The sequence below is a fragment of the Oryzias melastigma genome, linkage group LG24 (assembly GCF_002922805.2).
Source record: "Oryzias melastigma strain HK-1 linkage group LG24, ASM292280v2, whole genome shotgun sequence".
NCBI classification, from domain to species: Eukaryota; Metazoa; Chordata; class Actinopteri; order Beloniformes; family Adrianichthyidae; genus Oryzias; species Oryzias melastigma.
Genome location: NC_050535.1, coordinates 8,592,350 through 8,616,296, shown reverse-complemented (window position 1 = coordinate 8,616,296; position 23,947 = coordinate 8,592,350). Strand labels below are relative to the sequence as shown.

At 36.0% G+C, this 23,947-nt stretch overlaps 1 protein-coding gene across 8 annotated transcripts in view; it reads left to right on the top strand.

Moving 5' to 3' along the window:
- sash1a (SAM and SH3 domain containing 1a) overlaps positions 1 to 23,947 on the top strand; it is a 235,838-nt gene that overhangs the window by 173,871 nt on the left and 38,020 nt on the right. For all 8 annotated transcript variants that reach the window (XM_036210509.1, XM_036210508.1, XM_036210507.1 and 5 more), the window contains exons 3-4: positions 15,858 to 15,908; positions 15,980 to 16,029. In XM_036210509.1, coding sequence (XP_036066402.1) covers positions 15,858 to 15,908; positions 15,980 to 16,029 — 101 coding nt within the window. The remainder of the gene's footprint in view (positions 1 to 15,857; positions 15,909 to 15,979; positions 16,030 to 23,947) is intronic.

Genomic DNA, 23,947 nt, shown 5'->3' with positions numbered 1-23,947 from the left:
GTTTTAAATATTCCATGTATTAGTTGAGCGACGTTTCCTCCTGAGGACCGAAAAACGAGGCGAAAGAAAACATTTTTTTGGCTTGTGTGGAAAAAAGAGCTGAGTAGGAGGTGAACCTGGGGCAGGCGGAGGAGAAGACTGAGCTGAGAAAAAAGAGACCGGAGAAGCCCTGCAGCTGTCCTGGCACTCTCCAATGTTTTGGCAGGAAAATATAGAAGAGGGGACGAAAAAAATGCCTGACAAAAAGGGGTCAGAAAACACCTTACTGAGAACTCTCACTGCTTAGACTGAACTTTGCCTTTTATTTGGATGCTCTGATGTCCTGAAATTATTTTGGGGAATGTTTTTGGGGGATGTTGAGGTCAAAAAGTTGCTTTTACAAACATTGTGAAATACACATAGTAGAGACAGAGACGGAACAACAGGGACCTGCCATCTTTGGATTATATAAAAAATGCTAAACCTTGAAATTGCTTATACTGATTATACTATTTATTAAAAATCTTTAACATAATAAAGAAAGCTTAAATTAATAAAATTGCAAATTTAAAGATGTAGGATTTCCTGCAATCAGTCATCATGTTTGAAATAAAGATTTGTTATTCAAAATTATAAGGCGAAAGTTCTGGATAAACCCATTTATTCTCAATTGTTTCACAGACAAAGGTTTTCAAATCATAGTATCCAGTATTCAATCATAATTTTCAGAGTTTTTTATGGAAATATCTGTGAAAAAGTGTGTTTTATGTTCAGTCACGATTGTGATCGGTGGGATTAAATGGGTTTAGATACACTGTGGATCTAAAAAGTATTTGTCCGTCACAAAATGAGTCTGTTATACTACTTAAAAAGCAGAGAGGTATGTAATGTTGATCATAAATATGCTTCAGCTATGGAGACAGAATGTAAACAAAGAATCTAGGAAATCAAAGTGTTTGATTTTTAAAGAGTAAAAAAAAAATAGTAAATAGTTTAGCCACAAACGATAATTTTAATAGTCGACTAATCTCTGATAATTTTTTCCGATTAGTCGACCAATCAGGTGGATGTTAAGCACACTTCTTAACTGTCATTAGCTTTAAACTAACTAAAAATTAGATATATAGCTTTACCTGCAATAATGCTTGTATGAATGCTGTAAGATGAAAATGCTAGTGATGATAGCTAAAGATGCTGAAATTGATAGCTTCTAGCTTAAGCTGATAGCCAGCTAACATTTAAGTTGATGGGAAATTAGCCTAAAACCTGAAAAAAGCTTAAGTTAGCCAAAACAGCTAGCATACCGTTGAAATATTAGTCAAACTCCAAAACTACCTAAAAACTGAAAAAATCTAAAGTTAGCCAAAATAGCTAGCATGTAACAAAAATATTAACTGAACTTTAAATTGACCTATAAAACGGAAAAAAATCTAAATTAGTCAAAATAGCTAGCATGTAGCTGAAACATTAGCTAAACTCTAAATTAGCCTAAAAAAAAAGAAATCCTAAATTAGCCAAAATAGCTAGTATATAGATGAAATATTAGCTAAACTTCAAATTAGCTTAAACGGAAAAAAAAAACAGAAATTAGCCAAATAAGCTAGCATGTAGCTGACATACCAGCTAAACAGCAAAATAGCCTAAAAACAAAAAATTTCGAAATTAGCCAAAATAGCTAGCATGTAGCTGAAATATTAGCTAAACTCCAAATTCGCCTAAAAAACAGAAAAAAAATCCTAAATTATTCAAAATAGCTAGTATATAGCTGAAATATTAGCCAAACTCCAAAACTACCTAAAAACTGAAAAGAAATCTCAAATTAGCCAAAATAGCTAGCATGTAACAAAAATATTAACTGAACTTTAAATTGACCTATAAAACGGAAAAATTTCTAAATTAGTCAAAATAGCTAGCATGTAGCTGAAACATTACCTAAACTCCAAATTAGCCTAAAAAACAGAAAAAAATCCTAAATTAGCCAAAATAGCTAATATATAGATGAAATATTAGCTAAACTTCAAATTAGCTTAAACGGGAAAAAAATCAGAAATTAGCTAAATAAGCTAGCATGTAGCTGACATACCAGCTAAACAGCAAAATAGCCTAAAAAACAGAAAAAAATCGAAATTAGCCAAAATAGCTAGCATGTAGCTGAAATATTAGCTAAGCTCCAAATTAGCTTAAAAACGTTAATAAATGGCAAAGTAGTCCAAAATTATAACTAACCTAACTCCATATAATATAAAGTAACGACTAATAGACTATTAAATTAGTTGTTGACTATTTTATTGGTCGACTAGTCATAGGCCTAGTGCTAAAATAAGTATTTATCTTTTATAAGTAAGAGGTCTGGCCTCATAGGCTTCTCTCATCTTTTAAAGACCTTCCAGATCATCTTTTTATCTGTTGTGAAACTGTCCCAGTGGTATTTTATTAATGAATATGTCATTTTTAGCCAAAATTAAAAAATATATATATTTTCTAGGACAGGGGTCTCCAACCTTCAGCTTCAGAGTCACATGTGGCTCTTTTATCCCTCCATGGTGGCTCCTTGGCCAAACATAAAATAATTCATGGAGCCTGCTGAAAAAAAGGTCATGAATGCAAATCCAAATTTCTTAAAGGCTAAAGTAAAACTATGCAGCTCCTTCTGGGTTTTGATCAGTAGAAATAGAGCCCAAATTCTGCAAAGCGGCAGAAGTTCATTAGAGATTTACCCCACACACTGCAAATTTGAATAAGATACTCTGAGATGTAATTTTGCGCTTAATTTTATTTGTATTTTGGGGTCTTTAAGTAGAAAAACTTGTGGACTTGGTAGCTTACAAATACTGTTTTGCTCCACTGAATGTGTTTTTGTGTGTATCTATATATAACCCTTGCCCACAGCTGATACCATGGGTATTGTCCCATTTCAGAGAATAATTGTTTATGAAACCAGTGAAGGACGTCTGCATTTTATCAGTATCAGAAGACATAGTACTTTCTGTGTCAACAGATTGCACAAAGAAATTTTCCGAAATCCTTCCAGATCATATGGGACGAGTGAAATTGAGAGTCTGGGTCTAGGTAGACAGTAGAACCTCTGGAACAATGTTGCTTAGGGTTTCCCTTCCAGCCTAAGGACTTGAGTCAACCGTGAAATGGATAGCAGTTGTAGTAGAGGCAAAGAGGAGGTCTTGACAGTTACCATTGGTCAACAGAACAATAGAACGACTGATTGTTGAAGTCAAAGTCAAGAGCAGAGGACTGTCTTTCTGTTGTGGAGCTGAAAGGTTCAGGTCTTCAAATCTCATTGAGTTCAAGAAATCAAGTCAGAATTCACAATAGACGTACACTTGAAGTGATATAGTGCCATATTATTTGGAGTATAAGTCACTTTTTTTGCATTTTCTGGCCATTGTGCTACGTATACTCTGATGCGACTGCTAGAGGGCGCTATAGATGCGTGTATCGGTATTTGCTACTGACAGCAGTCGCAGAAGAAGAAGCCCCGCTGAGTCTTGCCCTAAACTTGGCGGAATTGTTTCAAAGTGGCGCAAAAGATGAAGAATTCAACAGATTTAGTGATTTGACGTGATATAAAGAGTTTAGTTGGCTTGTTAGCATGTTCTTTATGGCTTATTTAAATAATTGTTCGTGTGTTGCGATATTATACTAGATTCCTCCCATGTTTCACGAAGCTAAATAAGCATCATTGTGTTTTAAGGTAGAGTAGCGTGAACATTTTCAGTCTTATTACTATTTCTTTATTGTGTGGATGCTTAGTAAGCATTCACACTTCATCTTTCATTGTATTTGTCATTTTTTTTAAGTTTACTTAATATTTTAGCAAAAGGCTAACATTTTTGGCTAATTTGTTATCTTCTAGGGTATTTTTAGGCCAATTTAGAGTTCAACTTCTATTTTCGCAACATGCTAACGTTTTTGGCTAATTTGTTATCTACTGGGATTTTTTAGGCTAATTTAGAATTTAGCGTCTATTATAGCAACATGCTAACATTTTTGACTAATTTAGTTTACTGAGGAATTTTTGGCTATTCCGGAGTTTAGCTAGTATTTAAGCAACAAGCTAACTTTTTTGGCTAATTTAGATTTTAGCTTCTGTTATAGCAACATGCTAAAAATTTTTTACTAATTTAGTTTACTGAGGAATTTTTGGCTATTCCGGAGTTTAGCGTCTATTATAGCAACATTCTAACATTTTTGACTAATTTAGTTTACTGAGGAATTTTAGGCTATTTTGGAGTTTAGCTAGTATTTAAGCGACAAGCTAGCTTTTTTGGCTAATTTAGAATTTAGCGTCTATTATAGCAACATGCTAAATTTTTTTGACTAATTTAGTTTACTGACGGATTTTTGGCTATTCTGGAGTCTATCTAGTATTTAAGCAATGAGAGATTTTTTGGCTAATGTGGTATCTACTGGGATTTTTTGGGATAATTTGGAGTTTAGCTCATATTTAGGCAACACATTATTTTTTTTTTTTTTTCAAAATTGGCATGTATTGGGGATTTTTAAACAGTTTTACTACTCTTTTTTTTTTTAGATATTTAGGTCAACTTCAGCACTCTTTCATAGTTCTTTAACAAAAGTTCCAGTCTTTTAGTAAATTTAGCATTTTGCGAATAGCTTTTGCATTTTCAGCAAACCCCTTCAGCAATTAAATTAAATTGTCTCACCATTTTCAGGAAAAAGCAACTACTTTCAGCAAAAAGCATTGACACTAGCATTATCACAGGTAATGCAGCTTTTCTAGTTATGATTTGCCTTTCAAGATGAAATGTCTGTTCTTGCTCCTGTTTTTTTGCTAAATACATTTCTCCCTAAAGTGCGACTTATAGTCCACAAAAGACAATACTCTATTGTTGCTAAATGCAGTTTGATTGACGATTTTCACAAGTCACTCTTTGTCATGTTAAGCCTCAGGTTTTCAGTTAAATGTTTCTAAACCTTCAACTTAAAGCATATATATATCTTCTTTGACAAAGTGAAGAACAAAAATTCCCAGAAGAAATTCCCCTGTGTCTGCAATTTAGCCACAGCCTCATTTTTATGAGCAAAAAGAGGACTTTTTCATGAAGTTTCATTTCTCAAAACTTCTCTGAACTTGCGTCTCAAGCAAGTCCAGTTTTTTTCTTAGCGAAAATCTTTTGCTTTCTGTTGTGCTTCTTTATTCCTGTAACCCAGTGGTGTCCAAACTTTTTGCATTGGGACTTTGTCAAACATTTGTGTTCACAAAGTGACACTCTTTCCGATTATTGATGAACCCGCTTCCTGCTCTGTTTGTCCACAGTTGTTTCCATGTTTCTTGGTTTTTAGTTTTTCGAGCGGTTAAACAAACATCCTCTTTGAAAGGGTTAGTGCGTGGGCACAATCTGCCTCCTCCCGCAGAGGCAGCAGTTTGGATGGCGCTCACTGACAGGCAGTTTTAATGATGTGTGCGGCTCACGGCTACAGGAGACGGGAAATGCTGGAAGCATGAAAAAATGAAAAATCAGCACTTCTAATAAAATGTTTTGTTCCAAGTGAAAGGTCGGCGAGAGATCAGGCCAAGGAGTCAAAACAACTTTTCTGCCCAAAACTTAAATGTTTAGACATTTTAGTCAGTTATTTTCTATTTATTTATTCGTATCTGTCAATGAAATCTATATAGTTGATTCAACTACTTTTGCAGACCTGCTTTGTTTATATTTTTTTTAAAAAAAGGAAAAGGTTACTTTACACCTTTAAGCAATGAAGTCACCATCTTAAAATGTACAGTATGTCTTCAAATTGTGGTCTTTGTTTCTGCTGGCCGTCTTTTGTTCTTTGGCGAGAAAGCTGGAGCGACTCCTTAAATCGTCTGTGCGAGCAGCCGCCGTGTCACTCTGTTCAGTGTCAGTGCAAGTGTAGGGTCTGTTCAGGAGGAAAACATGTCAAAACATGACGTACGGGCCAGATGCAGGATCCCCTGGGCGTTCACTAAGTGGTGTTTCTGTCTCCTGACTGTACATGGTTATTCACCCCAACGGCTGATCAAGCGTCACCGCAGAAGCTCCAGGGATGGAACACGCCGAGAAAGAGCCAAAATGTTGAGCAAATGTTGTCAGTGTTTTATTGAATTATATCCTTTCTTAGAAAAGGTGTGATATAGGACATCATTCTGTAATGCTACACTCACACTGTGTGATGTACATTAAAGAATGCTCTGAATGGGGTTTCTTGAACGCATACAGTGTTCACACTGGACTGTTGATACCTGATACTAGTTAGCCTTGGTGCAAAATGTCAAAGGGGTGCAAATCTTATGAATCTTGCTTCAGGCTTTTTCTTTCACAGCTCTATTCCAATATATGAAAGACTTGGGCCCAATGGGAATTCTTCCCCTACCCCAAAATTTAGCCCTCCAAATGTGGCGTAAGAAGAGGGCAGGATTGGTTGCAGTTAAGCCTGCCAAGATTAGTTGACTAATCGAATATTAAAATAGTCAACGACTAATTTAATAGTCGATTAGTCGTTACTTTATATTATATGGAGTCGGAGTGTAGTGGAGTGGAAAGTTATAATGGCATTCTGATAACTTTTTGGACTAATTCTTTTAGGCTATTTTTGAGTTTAGCTAATATTTCATCTACATGCTAGCTGTTTTGGCTAATTTAGGAATTTTTCTGTTTTTTTAAGCTAATTTGGAGTTTAGCTAATATTTCGGCTACATGCTAGCTATTTTGGCTATTATGATTTTTCTGTTTTTTAAGCTGTTTTTGAGTTTAGCTAATATTTTACCTACATGCTAGCTATTTTGGCTAACTTAGACTTTTTCAGATTTTTAGGCTGTTTTGGTGTTTAGCCAATGTTTCAGCTACATGCTAGCTATTTTGGCTAATTTAGGATTTTTCTGTTTTTTAGGCTATTTGGAGTTTAATATTTCAGCTACATGCTAGCTGTTTTAGCTATTATGATTTTTCTGTTTTTTAAGCTATTTTGGTGTTCAGCTAATAATTCAGCTACATGCCAGCTATTTTGTCTAATTAATGAATTTTCCTGTTTTTTAAGCTAATTTGGAGTTTAGCCAATATTTTACCTACATGCTAGCTGTTTTGGCTAACTTAGACTTTTTCAGTTTTTTAGGCTATTTTGGTGTTTAGCCAATGTTTCAGCTACATGCTAGCTGTTTTGGCTAACTTAGGCTATGTTCAGGTTTTTGGGCTAATTTTACATTTAACTAATATTTTAGCTGACTATTAGCTTCAGCTATTAGCTATCAATTTCAGCATCTTCAGCTATCATCACTAGCATCTTCAGCTAACAGAATTCACACTAGCATCATCACAGGTAATGCAATATATCTAATTTTTAGTTAGTTTAAAGTTAATGATGGTTAAGATGTTTGCTTCACATCCAGTTTTTGCATGACCCGATTAGTCGACTAATCAGAAAAATTATCTGAGATTAGTCGACTAATAAAATAATGGTTTGTGGCAGCACTAGTTGCAGTACTTTAACAATTAGTTTGTGTAACCTTTTTAACTGAAGACTAGTTTTTTTGTTGCTTGTGTGAAATAAATCTTTGAGCCTCAAAAATGCTTAACATGTATTAAGTAGCAGAGCAGTTTGACTGTTGGGGTCAAGCACAGGCTTCATTTGCTTTGACACAAGAAAATGAATAGTGTAAATATTCCGTGTGGACTTCATTCATCCCTCTAGGTTGATGGTTCAGCAGAATCTAAGCACTAAAGAGGAGCATATTTTCCAAACTTTACGTGGTGGGTTGTTTATTTGTCTTTCAGCGTTTCCTTTAACTGAAGTCTAGCGAGGATCAGCCTGTTCAGACAGCTGCCTGTGTTGCTGTTAGATCACTTTCAGAGGATGTTGGCTCCGCTCTCTTGTTGGCATAACTCTTGAGGGAATCGTGTGGTATATTTGCAGACGTATTATACGGCTGTTGTCGTTTTTCTCAAGTGTTGCACTTATGGCCCTGTCATTGGAATTTGTAATAACTGTGGTATTAATCAGGAAACACCAAAACAATAATCATCTTCAAGGCTGAGGAGGGTTATATTGTTCACTGTGACTTGTCTGTGAAAAAGATAAAGGCTTTGAATGTGTTGATTATTTCCTTTTGTTCTCCAAAATTTAGTCTTTATTTATTCGTTTCTGTTTGTTTTTTTGAAAATGCAGCACAAAAGCACATTTTGTGTTCCTAATTTTTACCGTTTTGTTTTACAAGCATTTTAAACATATTTCAGATATAGTACATACCACACTGGATGTGACCATCGAATAGCAGGATTTGATGATTTTAATAAAACATCAGAAAGTGGTTCCATTTAGTCCAGAATTGAAAAAAATAGATGAATGTGTTGAGTTAGCACTTCATAAATTTAAACACTTCCGACAATAAAATTGTTCAAAAGCCACATATAGGGATTAGTCACGGCTCAAAAGTGTGATTAATCGGATATATTTTTTTTAATTTATTGACAGTCTTATTTATATATAAATGTTCTAAATGTACAGCTTTGTTTTGTGATTTAAATTTTGTGATTATTTGCAGATGATACATGGTCGGCAAACACTGTAACTAAAAAAATTAATTGCGATTAATTTTTTCCCAGTTTGCGATTAATTAGTTAATTTTTTAATCGATTCCCTGGTCATGTAATGAAATATTGATTACTAATATCATACATAGCAAGTTTTTCTAATATTGTGCAGCCTTAGTGATCGGAATATTTTTTTATAAAAGGAAACGAATAAATTATGTTGAGATTTTTTTTTTTTTTTGCATGTTCATGTTGAAAAGTAAAGACAAACAAAAATCATTGCAAAAACTCTAATTTTCATATGAGCTTGTGTATAAACCTGAATACACAAATGTAGAAATATCTAATTAATTCTAATCTAAATTATATACATATATGATTAAGTATTGCTTTATTCCTTTTGTTTGTTGGTTTTACTTTCATTATTTTTATTTATTTTAAAGTTAATAGCTCTATCATTCTTCATGTTATTACTTTTACTCTACTTATTTTTTGTGGATTTATTTTTTAAGTAAATTTGGACAAGTAACAAGTTTAATTATAACTGCAGCCTTTCAGGTTGTCATTTTAAGCCAAATAGTATTTTTGGATTTTTCATGTTTATTTAAAAACTTACTTTTTCCTGGTTTGAAATGAAGTTTAGCCACCAAGTTTTCCTATTGGTTGATCACGTTCTGAGATAATCTGACAGTCCTCTTGCATCAGCTGAGATTTGAATTACTAACCAGCAAATATTAGTCAACCACATTTTTAATAACTTGTAACATTGTATTTTAGGAGTGAGTAAAAAGGTGTGGGTAGAATTTTCTTGATTTCACTGGTTCTTCAGGTTTGCGCTATGCGGGTTCAGCCACTAACGTCTTTCCAGATAAACACCTGAGTTGTTATTCCTGTTCGTCCCTCCACATTCTCAGACTAACCTCGTAACTTCACACTCGCCCACCCTGAAGATCTAGTTGTGCCAGCTGGACTTCCTCCACTGCTTCAGCCTTCAGCTCCTGCTGCGCATCCACCTACTGCTGCCATAGAAGTTGGCAAAAACTGTGGGAGGAAGAACTTTTGGACCCGCATGACGTCATTTAAGTGGATGCGTTCTACACTGCAGCACTCAACGGAATGTTCTTCAGTTCTTCAGCACAATCTGGTCATGCTGCAAAAAAGCTGATTTTTTTTTCTATGGTTTGTGGGTCAATTTACAAGCTTATTCAAAAAATTTGTTGCGATTCAAGAATACATCAGGATAAACATTTATTGAAAACTCTAAAACTACATTTTTAAAACTTTAAAACCGTAACTTTTAAACATAATTATCAACAAGATATATAGCATTACCTGTGATAATGCTAGTGTGAATGATGTAAGTGGACTTTGGCCGCTGAAGATGCTGAAGTTGATAGCTAACTAAAATATTAGCTTAATGCAAAATTAGCCTAATAAAAAGGAAGAAAAAAAAAAAGAAAAAAACTTAGATTAGCCAAAACAGCTAGCATCTAGCTGAAAAAATAGCTAAACTTCAAAATATCCTGAAAAACTGAAAAAATGCCTAAATTAGCCAAAACAGCTAGCGTGTAAATATTAGCCTAACTCCAACACAGCCTATTTTTTTTAAAAGCTTAAATTAGCCAAAACAGCTTGCAAGCAGCGGAAAAATTAGCCTAAACTCCAAAACAGCCTTAACATTTTAAAAAAAGCTTAAAATCACCAAAACAGCTACCGTGTAAATCTTAGCCTTACTCTAAAACAACCAATTGAAAAAAAAGCCTAAATTAGCTGAAAACGCTGAAGTTGATACCCAGCTAAACTATTCGCTAAATGCTGAATTAGCCTAAAAACTAAAAACTAGGTTAGCCATAACAGTTGGCATGTAGCTGAAAAAAATTGCTAAACTTCAAAATATCTTAAAAACTGAAAAAAGCCTAAATTAGCCAAGATAGCAATTGTGTAAATATTAGCCTAAATCCAAAACAAAAAAACCTAAACTAGCCAAAACAGCTAGCATGTAGCTGAAAAAATAGCTAAACTTCAAAATATCCTGAAAAGCTGAAAAAAGCTTAAATTCACCAAAACAGCTAGCGTGTAAATTTTAGCCCTACTTTAAAACAGACTAACTATTATTTTAAAAAGCCTAAATTAGCTGAAAACACTGAAGCAGACAGCCAGCTAAAATATTAGCCAAATGCAAAATTAGCCTAAAAAACTTAAAAAAAACCCAAAAAACTTTAGTCTAACTCCAATATAGCCTAATTTTTTTTAAAAGCCTAACTAGCCTAAACTAGCCAAAACGACTCGCATGCAGCGGAAAAATTAACTAAACTCCAAAACAGCTTTAACATAATAAAAAAAGCCTAAATTTACCAAAACACCTAGCGAGTAAATATTAGTCTTACTCTAAAACAGCCTAATTTAAAAATAAAAAAGCCTAAATTAGCTGAAAACGCTAAAGCTGATAGCCAGCTAAAATATTAGCTAAATGCCAAATTAGCCTAAAAACTAAACCAAACAAAAAAAACTAGGTTAGACTTCAAAATATCCTAAAAACTGAAAAAAATCTAAATTAGCCAAAACAGCAATTGTGTAAATATTAGCCTAACTCCAAAACAGACTACAAAACAACAAAAAAAGCCTAAACTAGCCAAAACAGCTAGCATGAAATATTAGCTGAACTCTAAAATAATCTAAAAAATGCCAAAATAGTCCAAAAAGCTAGCAGAATGCTAACTTTAAAACTGTAACTGTTTTACATAATTGTGAATAATAAAAAGGCAGGAATATTATTCCAGAATAAATCAACTTAAACCTTAAATAATTTTCAATATTTTACACTCCATAAAAATATATTTTGTCAAAATTATATAAGTTAGAAATAAGCTCAAGATAACATCGGGCCATTAATAACAATTCCTGACTTTGACACATGTGCATCAGGGGAATAAAGTGAGGTCATTGTTGATTCTCTACTTGCTGACTTTGTGATCCTCATTACTTGACTCTTTCGTTTTAGTTTTTTTTTTTTCTCCCCTTAATTCCGTCATGCTTAAGCAATAAGGAATCAGGCCGTTCCATCAACTGGACGCACACACACACACACACACAGAAACCGGAGAGAAACCGTGCACGTTCACATGCACACACACCAGTTTGGTGTAAGTAGGGCAGTATCACAAGACGTTGGTAAGTTCATGTGAAGGATAGCGTACCCCCTCTGGGAGTAGGATGTTGGATCCAAGCTTTACTCTACTTTAAATGTATTGATCGGCGGATTTTGTGCACTAGTAATATCTTTGTAGCTTGTTTATTCCAGTGAATATTTCAATGAATGGGATTTTAATCTGTGACAAAAAGTGAACTTTTTGGTTTTTTAGTGGCTGATTTTTGTCCCCATTTCCCCTCCTCCTTCCATGCCTGGGATGGCATGCACAGGCAGGGAACACAGGAAGCCGAAGATGAATAGGAAGAACAGAGGGCTGCTTTGTGTCTTTAAGGAGCTCTATCTGTGAAAGTGGAGGCCGACTTTGTGTATGTGTGTAGGTGTTTCTCTGTCTGGGTTTACGTCTGCGGTGGGATGCATGTCAGAGCCCACATCGGACTCCAATGTTTACGAGTGTTTGCTAGGAAGCCAGGTTCAAATGTGTTTTGAAACGGTTTTTACACCCCGTTGGCCGGTCGCCCGCAGTCACCCAGCAGGGAGAGCGGCGTCGCTCCCTCGACGCTGCAGGCCGGAGAAGTCATCAAAGAGGATCTGACAGCAAAACCAGCCGGCTACTTCCACTTTCATGAAAGTATTTGTGACTTTGCGTTTGGGTGCGCGCCCGTTTTTGTGGTATTTTGTGGCAGGAAGCTGTATTGTGCACAGTTCAGTTGTTTAAACAAGACTGAAAAAGCTATTCTTGTTGGAGGGATAGATGTGGTATTTCTTTGTCTCGTCGTCGCTGCTTCTTAGAGAAAAACAAACAGTACTCTCCCAGGTTTTCCTTACATCCTGACTAGGATGAGGGGGTTGACCTTAGACGTATACCTGCTCTCTAACTTATGGGAATCACCATAATCCCTCAGAAAGGCAAAACGTTTAGTCACTTATGTGATACATCAAAGTACCAGACATTTAGATATCTACTATTGTTGGAGTTAAGGCAGCTATTCCGCTAAGAACAGTAGATGAAGTCTATTATTGTGATGGGTTCAGGCTCAATAAGATACTTTGAGGATTTGTGTGTTTCAATGGGTTCTAAAGAGATTCTAATGTGGGTAATTTCTGTTTAATCCACTTGTTGGGACGGTACTAAGGAATGTTTTAAGAATTAGGCTTCCAGATTCTGTTTGCTTTGAGGAACTTTCCAATTTTTTTTTAGTAGTTCAATAGTAAAAATATATTGTTAGAAGGTAAAAGGTTTCACTATAAAAACAAACTGATTTTAGAACTGTAATGCTCTGTTCACATGGGGCATTTGACACGTTTAGCCCATAGTGTTCACACTAGACTAGTAGGTAGGGGCTTCTTCTACTTTTCTTTGATTGGCCAAAGTTTTACTGGGTGTAACTATCAAGGCGTTCTGTACATAGAGCCCAAAAACAGTCCAAAAAATGTTCAGGAGTTTTGCAAAACGTGCATTTACTCGCATTTATCTTTACCTTTCACAGGAAGTGGTTGCATGAAAACGCGTTGTCAAGGGCGATGTGAACTTTAGGGATACTTTTCCTAACAAGACTAAAAAGCTTATCCAGCTGCACACCTTGAACTTTTACATGCAAAGCAGAAAACAAAGGTGACTGCATTGGTCATTACATATTTCCTTTCATTCTCAGCTGGTAAAAAACTGAAAGTCCAACAGGAAGTAAAAGCAGGAACTTGTGTCGGCTAATGCTGTTTCTTCCCATGGGGGGATTTAAGAGTCACAGTGGGGTTTCTGAGGACGCTTCCTCAAAGTGGTTTAAAGCTTTACCTTTAAAATGATGTAGTGCAGGTGTCAAAGTCGAGGCCCGGGGGCCGGATCCGGCCCTCCAGATCATTTTATTGTTATTAGTGGACCAATGCGCTCATTTTCAGCAAATATATCTTTAAATATTGAAAGTTATTTAAGGTTTAAGTTGATTTATTCTAGAATAATATTCCTGCCTTTTTATTATTCATAATTATGTTTAAACAATTGCAGTTTTAAAGTTTCAAAACTGACATTCTGCTAGTTTTTTGGATTATTTTGGCATTAACTAAGATTTTTTTGTCAATTTTAAGTTAAGCTAAAATGCTACATGCTAGCAGTTTTGGCTAAATTAGGCTTTTATTTTTAAGTTTTTTTAAGCTGTTTCTGAGTTAGGCTAATATTTACACGCTAGCTGTTTTGTTTGATTTAGGCTTAAAGTTTTTTAGGCTCTTTTGGAGTTTAGCTGTTTTTTCCAGCTACATGCTAGCTGCTTAACCAATTTAGGTTTTTTTCATTTTTTATTTTTTTAGGCAGTTTTGGAGTTGGGCTAATATTTATGCGCTTGGTGATTTGACTAATTTAGGCTTTTTTCAAATTTTTTTAGGATATTTTGAAGTGTACCTATTTTTTTCAGCTACATGCTCGCTGTTTTGGCTAATTTAGGCTTTAAAAAAAAATTAGGCTCTTTTGGAGTTGAGCTAATTTTTCAGCTACATGCCAGCTGCTTTGGCCAACTTAGCTTTTTTTTTTAATTTTTTATTTTTTAGGCAGTTTTGGAATTGGGCAAATATTCATGTGCTTGCTGTTTTGAGTAATTTAGGGTTTTTTTTGTTGTTTTTTTTAAATAGGCTGTTTTGAAGTTAGGCTAATATTTACATGCTAGGTGTTTTGGCTAATTTAGGTTTCCTTAAAATTTTTTAGGCTGTTTTGGAGTTAAGCTAATTTTTCAGCTACATGCTAACTGTTTTGGCTAATTTAGCCTTTTTTGTTTTTATTCTTTTAGGCAGTTTTGGGGTTAGGCTAATATTTATGGGGTAGCTGTTTTTGCTAATTTAGAGTTTTTTCTTTTTTTTTTAGGAAATTTTAAAGTTTAGCAATTTTTTCAGCTACATGCTAGCAGTTTGGCTTACCTAAGTTTTTTTTTTTAAACTTTTTTTTTTTTTATTTATTTTTTTTTTGTTTAGACTAATTTGGCATTTAGATAATATTTTAGCTGGCTATCGGCTTCAGCGTTTTCACGTGTCATTTTCAGCACCTTCAGCAGCCAAATTCAGCTTACAGCATTCACACTAGCATTGTCGTAGGTAATGCTAAATATCTAGTCATGTTTATTCTGTTCAGCTCGTGACCTACGGTGTGTTTTGGATTTTGGCCCTTGTTTGATTGAGTTTGACACTCCTGCGTTGTGTATCTGTGTGGATTTTCTTTTTCTAAGCACTAGAGATGATAACAACTCAACTTCGTAGGGACCTATTTGTACAATAAGACAATTATCTTCATGGCATTTAATGCAATCTTCCCTTCATTTAGAGAAGAAAGTCTACTTTTTCTTATTTTACTGCTAAGACATCTTCCATTTATTCTTATTTTCCTGAAGTTCTTGGTCAGGTAGGCTCCTTAAAAACGTGGTCACTAACTCTAAGCAAGAGCCTGACCCTGTCTATATCAGGACAACTGGATAACCCTGAGAGAAGAGGCTTTGTTAGTACATGGGGTCAGGTTATCTTGTGCTTGACATTTTAAGAGCAGATAAGAGCGGAGCAATCAAAGAACTATGTCGTCCCTAAAGGCTGCTTCTTGACTTTGAAGAACTGGATGCAGCAAGTTTAAGTCCTAGTTCCAGATTTCTGCGATTTCGTGTGAAACTGAGAGGAACGTGTGCAACACTGGCTCCTGTTTTTGATGTTAGTGGAGGCAATTAACTAAAAATAACTCCAAACGAGGCAAAGAAGATGAACTTGATAAAAATAGCACCAATATCAGATCTGTATTTGTAAATTCAAGGTCAAACTTTAGTAGTATTTCAAAGTCAGATACTGTAATTTGCAGAGTTTTACTGCACTGACAGGTAGACCAGCTGGTGTTTATTTTGAAGGGATGGAGGTAGGAGCCCGGTGGAATGGTGCTCTGGTCATGCGTGTGTTTTTGCTTGTGAAGCCAACATTTCAGCATGGTGGCTGTTCTGGTTCAGTAACATTCAGATCAAGTTCTGCAAGTTTTTGTACTTGAAGCAAATATTTTCTATCAAGTTGCTGCTGTCTGCACAAGCGCCTGTGTTTGTTTTCACCACATTCTTTATTCATGAGGGTTTTATGAAACGTCTCTTTCACTGTGTCCGGTACTAAAAACAAAAAAAATAGTTAGTTTGACCACCTAACTCTGTAAAAAGAGCCTATCTGCTATACTTTAACTTCTTTTTATTGTTGTTTTTTAGGAGAAACAGGACCACAGCAGTACCTCTCTGCAGCTCCGAAATGAAATCCAGGTAAAAACGAACTATTTAAATGATCTGCTCATTTGAATCTGTGCTCATTTCTCCATCTCTTTGTTTTTCAGGAATCCTTGGGCTTCAGCAGTGAGGTGTCCACTCCTGAAACAGACAGGAAGTACGTTCCTTTACTGTCGTTCTCCGTCTGTGGCTTGAAATGTGCATCTGTTGCACTAGAATTTGTGTTTGCACACAAACTCATGAGTCACACTCAGGCTTTCTTGAGTGCAAAAGCTAATAATTGCGCTAACCTCCGAGTGATGGATGAAAGCGTGACTAAGGTAACTGCTCCTGGGGGGGTAGATGTAGTTGACAGATGACTGAGCGAGTGCTGCAGCTGACCTTGGTTGGAGCTACGCAGCCATACATAACAGGCCTGATTCCCTCTGACAGGTTGACCTGCAGTGTTGTCTCAGTGTGCTAAGACTGCTTACAGTCAGTAAACTTTCAGCCTTCTGGAGGGAAAAACAACACGCTAATGATGAACAAATCCAGGCAGGGAGAGCAAAGTCTTGCTTGTAGTCCCTAAAGCCAAACGCCGGACTGTCAGAACACGACTGAAGATTTTAGCCTCAAACTTCTACATCTCCAAATGATTAAACATTTATAGACCCAGTCCAATAAAAATCAGGTTTTTGGTCTTTTTTAACTTTCTCTTGTGGGATTTTTATGATGATTGAGGACATATGTTTTGAAAATTAAGCTAGGAATCGAAGTCGCAAGAGCAAAAAATGTCTAATCAAAATAAAAAAATAATAAAAAAACACGTACAGGTTGATCTGGACGTATAAGTCGCACATTTGGGAAAAACAATCCAACGTTATAGAACTAATCTGCCACCGAACGGTACTCACACATTAAAAAAACGTGCTTTTAAAAAAAAAAAAATCTACAAAATATTTAACAATTAAAATAAATAAATAACTAAAAATAACTAAAACATTTGAAAAAAATATATATACTGGAATTTAAAAAAAAAAAATCAAATTTTTTTGGCAAGCATTAAATTCACGTCCACTTGGATACTCAATGCTTGTCCAAAAATGTAAACTAAAAATGAACTAGACTCTCCTGTCATGTGTGTTAGAAGCTACCATCAAGTAGAGCCGGGCACTATGGCCAAAAAAAATGTCATCTCTGATTTTATTCATTCCAAATTCAAACTATTTTCACTTTCTACAACAAAGGTTGATATTTTTAACAGCTTTTTTATTATAACGTTTCTTTTAGAAATCGTCTCAAAGACAAAGTGCGACTAAATCTAAACTGTAAAAATGTTTGCAGAACAATGCAGACGGTTTTCTGTGAGATAAATAAATCGTCTAAAACATAAAATTGGATTTAATCGATAATATCGATATATCGCCCGGCCCTACATCACGTTTTTCGCCTCATTGCTATTTGGAAGCATTTACCTTATATCTTATTTATGCGGCAGAGATGACACAGATGATATTGAGAGATCAAATTTATTTAAAAAAAATTCTACTAAATGATCAGTTATCATGTTTCCATGTCCGGTTCATGAGATCTGCACTTTTACCAGTTCTTCCGTCCAACTGTAACTCCGTCTGATGACTTCCTGTTCCGCATTAGTCCCAAAAATAAAATCAAGTATAATAATGTTTTGATGTAAATGAGAAAAATATCAAAGTTTAAGAGGAAAACGATCAGATTCTTGTTTTGGACGACACTTCTTCTTCTTCTTCTTCTTCTTCTTCTGGCACTATCGTAGCAAATTTGGATGCATGCTCCCCCTAGTGGTTGTTAGTGGAAATGAAAGGGCAACTAATAGTGGGAAAATAACAACTATTTGTGCCTAGTAATATTTAAAAAAATATCACCCCCGACTAAACCATGAAAAAAATCTGTGACTTATACTTTGGCAAATATTGTATTTTTTTTTTTTATTCAATCTGTTATGAATCAGAAAAAGTGTCGTTTGAAAATAGTAGAAAGTAGAAAATATGCTGCTCCCTGCTATGAAAGGGAAGGGGGGCGGGGTTACTCTGTGCCAACAGTCACGCCCACAACTCATTTAGAATTTTTAATGAACTAATACCGCTCTGCAGAAACTATGTCCTAGAAAACATTTTTTTTTATTTTGGCAAAACTGGGAACGCTTTTAAAATAGCTAAATATATATGTATATATAATTCAATTAATACTGATTTTCTTCTGTCCCTGGAGCTAAACGAAACCACAGACCGTTTCCTCATGGCTAGGCCTCTCAGCCCAGCAGCCGTCCTCTGTTCTCTGGCCCTCTGCACTTCCTTCCTGGCTTTGTGTCCTGTGGGTAGAGGGGGAGGCAGAACGGGTGATGTCCGAAAGATTACAGCCAAGGAGAATGAACGAAGGATGAAACAGGACATGGGTGGGGTTCCTTTTCCTTGTGCCGCAAGTGTTTGGGTTAATATTTCTGTACCTCTTTGTATTTTATCCACCTTCAACGTTTCCATCATGTCCTAACTTGAGGTTAGTCTGATGGTGTTCAAAGCTAAGTAGCTTTTAGGCGAAGCAGCTGTTTGGCTGAACACATTAGCTTCTTTATGAGCCGTTTTGTTTGGCGTCAAAAACGAAGCCTGTTTCCGGAAAGACTCCATGATAATGACAGCGGGCGTCTCTTCAATATTTAAATAATCAAAGGTTTTTTTCCTGATCATCACCGATGTGTGACCCTCTGCGGATCGTCATGTTAGTGTGATGACCACGTGCGGCACAGGAAGCACATACCACAGACATGATATATTTTCCCATGGCTGTATATGTTGCACAGGCAAATACTGAGAGTGATGGGAACCAGATGCCACATTTCAAACAATGTTTTTCTTTGCTGTTTAGGAGAAGCTAAAAATGTCTTTGTGTTTTTTCCTGCCTTGGTGTATATTTTAGGTTTTTATTCTTCTCATCAACACCGTCATAAAAATATAGCTTTATTTAGCTTATGGTGGAGGTTTATTTTGCTTTCAATTCCATTCATTTGTTGTGTTTTCATTATTGAAAGTTATTTAATTTTTTAGGTTGATTTATTCTGGAATAATATTCCTGACTTTTTATTCATAATTGTTAAAAATGTTACGGTTTTAAAGTTTTAAATAGGCATTCTGCTAGCTTTTTGGACTATTTTGATAAGTTTAGCTTGTATTTCAGCAACATGCTAGCTGTTTTGGCCAATTTAATTTTTTTTTTTCATTTTTTAGGCTGTTTTGAAGCTTAACTAATAATTCAGCAACTTACTAGCTGTTTTGGCGAATTCAGGCTTTTTTCCATTTTTTTTTCATTTTGGAGTTTAGCTAATATTTCAGCTACATGCTAGCTGTTTAGGCAAATTTAGGCTTTTTTCGTTTTTCCCATTTTGGAGTGTAGCTATTATTTCAGCTACATGCTAGCTGTTTCGGCTAATTTATTTATTATTTTCATTTTTAGGCTGTTTTGAAGTTTAACTAATAATTCAGCAACTTACTAGCTGTTTAGGCAATTTTAGGCTATTTCAAAGTTTAGTTTTTTTTTCAGCTACATGCTAGCTCTTTTGGCAAATTTAGGCTATTTCGAAGTTTAGCTATTTTTTCAGCAACATGCCAGCTGTTTTGGCCAATTTAATTTTTGTTTTTTAATTTTTGTAGGCTGTTTTGGACTTTAACTAATAATTCATTAACTTACTAGCTGTTTTGGCGAATTTACGCTTTTTCAAAGTTTGGAGTTTAGCTAGTATTTCTGCTACATGCTAGCTGTTTTGGCAAATTTAGGCTATTTCAAATTTTAGCTATTTTTTTCAGCTACATGCTAGCTGTTTTGACCAACCAAAGTTTTTTTTTTGTTTTGTTCTTTTGGCTAATTTAACATTTAGCTAATATTTAAGCTGGCTATCAGCTTCACCGTTTTCAGCTGTCAGCTTCAGGATTTCTAGCTATCAATTTCAGCATCTTAAGCTTTCACCACTAGAAACTTTAGTGGCCAATTTCAGCTTACAGCATTCACACTAGCATGATCACAGGTAGTGCTATATATCTAGTTCATATTTATGTTAAAAGTTATGGTTTTAAAGTTATAAATTTTAGTTTTAGGCCCGCTACCAAAGGTGTGTTTTGAATTTTGGCCCTCTGTTCTAGAGTTTGATACCCCTGCGATAGACGGACCCTATCCATTTCTCCGACATATTACTGGCAGCCCCACAAAAGCGACTTTTGCTCGCTGACGCACGGCTACCTCATCATCACCTCTCTACAGAACAATGCGAGATTTCCCAGACTTCATCCTGCAGCTGTGCCAGCCCTCCGTCTCGGCGTGTCCACTTTATATTGTCGGCAAATCCCGGCCACAGCTCCCATTAACGCAGGCGGTGATGACGGAGGGGCTCTCAGGAGGTCAAGCAGTCGAAGTTTGGGACTTCCTGTTTTGGAGTGTGATTGATTTGTTGGTATTGTTAAACAGGTTAGGCAGCTTCCTTATCAGTGCGGCTAACTCGAGGAGTAAATGCATTTTGATGAAAGCATGGATGTCACCGACAAAACAGAGATTAAAGGTTTTAGGAGTCAGAGGGCAGTTCTGGTACTTTAAGCCAAGTTTTAACGATGATATGATAGATTTGGAGGCTGGTAGGCGGGACAAAAACAAACTTGTTGCTGTATTTTTCATCTCCATTTTCTCGATTCTTCAATTCAATTTTGAGGTTACACATTTAGACACATTTGTTTAGAAATACATTAATAATCCACTATATGTTTTGAATATATTCATATTAACCTGATAATGTTCACAAACTGTATTAGTAAAATAAAGAGATTGTTAATATCATACAATGTTACATTGTTTCTCTAAAGGAGAAGTTCTAACAAAATTGTTCAGATCATTAACATTGTAAACATTGTTCTGCTTCTCCTGGAGGGCTTTTCAGTTTGGCCACTAGGTGGCGACTGCGCTATATCATTACACTTTATTCTAGGAGAGGAGAAGAAGAAAGTATGAGGAAAAAACCACAAATAGTTACTTAAAAAAAGAGAGTTTATGAAATTCATACCTGTGATTTTAGATGTTCATTTAGTCAGCAATGTATGTTTTGGTCGACCGAGTGTTAGCATTAGCCGTCCTATGGGAAATTCCATTAAACGTTAGCATCAAGCTGGTGGACTTTAGTTTTCGTTGCTCAATCGATTTATTTTTTTATGAATCGATTATTGATCTGTTGAGTTTAAATTGATTTAATTCTATTAATGGATTTTATCAACCCAGCCCTAGAGCCCATTGCGTTCACACTGGACGGTTGTACATAAGAAAAATGCAGTTGTACAGTGAATGGTCACAACCAAATCTAAGTCCCTGATAGGTCAAAGTTTGCCCTGGTTTAGCTTTCAGGTTTGCTCAGTTTTGTACGTAGACTCTAAAAATGTTCTTAGAAATGTGCGTAGCTACATGTGAACTCGAGAGTTTTCGTGGACCTTTCATTGGACGTGGTCATAGGGGTGGTCTGAACGTACCCTTAGACTTATGCATCATTTGACTGTCACATTTAATTTTTCTACAAGAACAGTAACATTTGTATTAATGCAGTTAACACCATCCATTCAAAAACAGTTTTGGAACTTTGTGAAGTAATCATTGGTACAAACTTTCAGTAACCTGACAAAGTTTGAAGGCTTTAGTGAATCAGAAACTTGTTAAATACCTCAGACGTATGTAATGCAAAGATTTAAAGTTGAGCCAATTAAGTGAACAACAACAAGTTCTGGCATACTCGCCAGACGGCCTTCCAGTCACTCTGCCCGCAGAGTTTTGAGTTGATACATTCATAAACCACATAGGGGGGGTTTATTTACAAAGCATAAGAAAGTCTCGTACTGAGATGTTTTGCATTAGCTCTGACACTTGCTTCTTTTAAGGGCAAATGAGCAGAGGGGCAAACTGTGCAGGCCTCCATTCAATTAGCATGTCATTATGTTGTCATGGTAGCCGGGCTTTAAGCTGTGGAGAGATTCCCCGTTGCTCAAAGAGGGGGCGGCCATGTTCGGATATCTGCGCTCACATGCATGGAACCAGTGAAGGGGGGAAACCCATGTAGTTTTGATCTGATACTGATTTGCATTGAAGCCAAGGTGTATGACACAAAATTTATGCTAAATTGATTGATTGGGGAATTTTTTATTTTGTTTTTATTGATGTTTATTCCTCATTTCATCATTCCAGAACGCTTAACACACATTCTTCAACACCACACCAATAAGTAACTTGATACTAGTGCAATAAGATGGTTTTTGCATGTATAAACATTTATAGTAACTATTTATTTTAATTTAACACGCCTTTTTTGCTATGTATAGTGCACAGGCTGCTACATTTGCGATGTATTGTGTAGGCCTACCATCTAACAAGACGGAGTCCCTGATTGGTCAAATTCAACTTGGTTTAACTCTCAAAGTAAATTCAATGGATGCACGTTGTGTAGTTGGAGCAAACGGTGATAAAAATGTGCGTAGCTATGCATGAACGCAAAAGAGTTTTAAGGGCGGAACTATGCGTTTTTTATAGACTTTACAGTGGAAAGGGTCACTCAAACGCGCGTTGCTGAGGGCGGTGTGAACGTAGCTTAACTTCCAACCACTTTTTACAAGTAAAAATGGTGGTATATGATGGACTTGTGTCATATAATTTTTCCAGGCACAAATAGCAATCATTGCTGGTAATTTGTCCTTCGTGATTAATTTTCAAACAGTCGGCATAGGGACGTCATTTTTACGCCACTTCTAAATCTGAGTCCCTGATTGGTCAAAGTTCAACCTGGTTTAACTTTTCAGTGCATGTTTTGTACGTAGAGCCAGAAAAAAGTCGTAGAAATGTGTTGGGACACATAAACATAACAGCTTTGACCGCGGAAACCCAAAACGCGAAATTCACATAGACTTTTCATTGGAAGTTGTAGTTGGGCGTTGTGAACATAACTTAAGTTTAATCCACTTTTTTCAAAAAAAAATTGCAATATACATCTAACTTTGTGTCATATAATTTGGGCCAGGCACAAACTGCTATTATTACTCGTAGTTTGTCCGCCACAATCAATTTTCGTAGAAACTTGTGTAGCGACACGTGAACACGACAGCTTTGACCGCGGAAGCCCAAAATGCGAAACTTACATAGACTTTACATTGGAAGTGGTCGCTTGAACGCAGCTCAAGTTCCAACCATGTTTTACGAGTAAAATTGGGATATATATCTGACTTGATGTTTATATAATTTTGGCCTGGAAAAAAACGCAATTATTACTGGTACTTTGTCCTCCACAGTCAAATTTCAAGCGGTTGGCATAGGGATTATTCCTACATGACTTCCAAATCCTCGTTCCCAATTGGTCAAAGTGTGACCTGGTTTAACTTTGTCAGTGGAAGCATGTTTTGTATGGAGAAACTTGTGTAGCCACACGTAAACATGAGAGCTTTAACTGCAGAAACCCGAATTACACCCTTACATAGACTTTACATTGGAAGTTGTAGTTGTGAACGTAGCTTCACAGTTGCACAGGGTGCATCATGTCATCTCGTCACATCTGGCCTAAGGCTTTACTGATCTAACATCTGGTTTATGCCAGGTTTACAGGAGCTCATTTGAACCTTTGAAGCTCATCCTTCACATAAATAGTAGATGATTTGTCTCTCAGGCGGCAAAACTCGCCAGAATTCCGAAGCGCAGATGCTCATAAGTGACTTCTGACTGGATGCTGAATTCAGTTTGTGTATTTTTTTTACAAGACGCCTTTAAACTGCTATTTTCTCCATGTTAGTTCTGCTCAGAAAACATGTCTTTTATATTTTCCATCTCTTTTTGCTTTTATGCCTTTAGTTTCCTTCCTCTCTTCTGTCACTCCCACTCGTTCCTCTCTTCTCCTCGTGACTGTAATCCTGCAGATGGAAGTGGAAACACAAACAGGCTGAGTGTGCCCTGTGGTCTATACCCATCCGCCTCCACCTTCTGTCTCATTCTCCACCTCTATTTCATACTTCTTCTAACACTTTTCCTCTCCGTCCGTCTTTGAATTCATCTGATAGAAA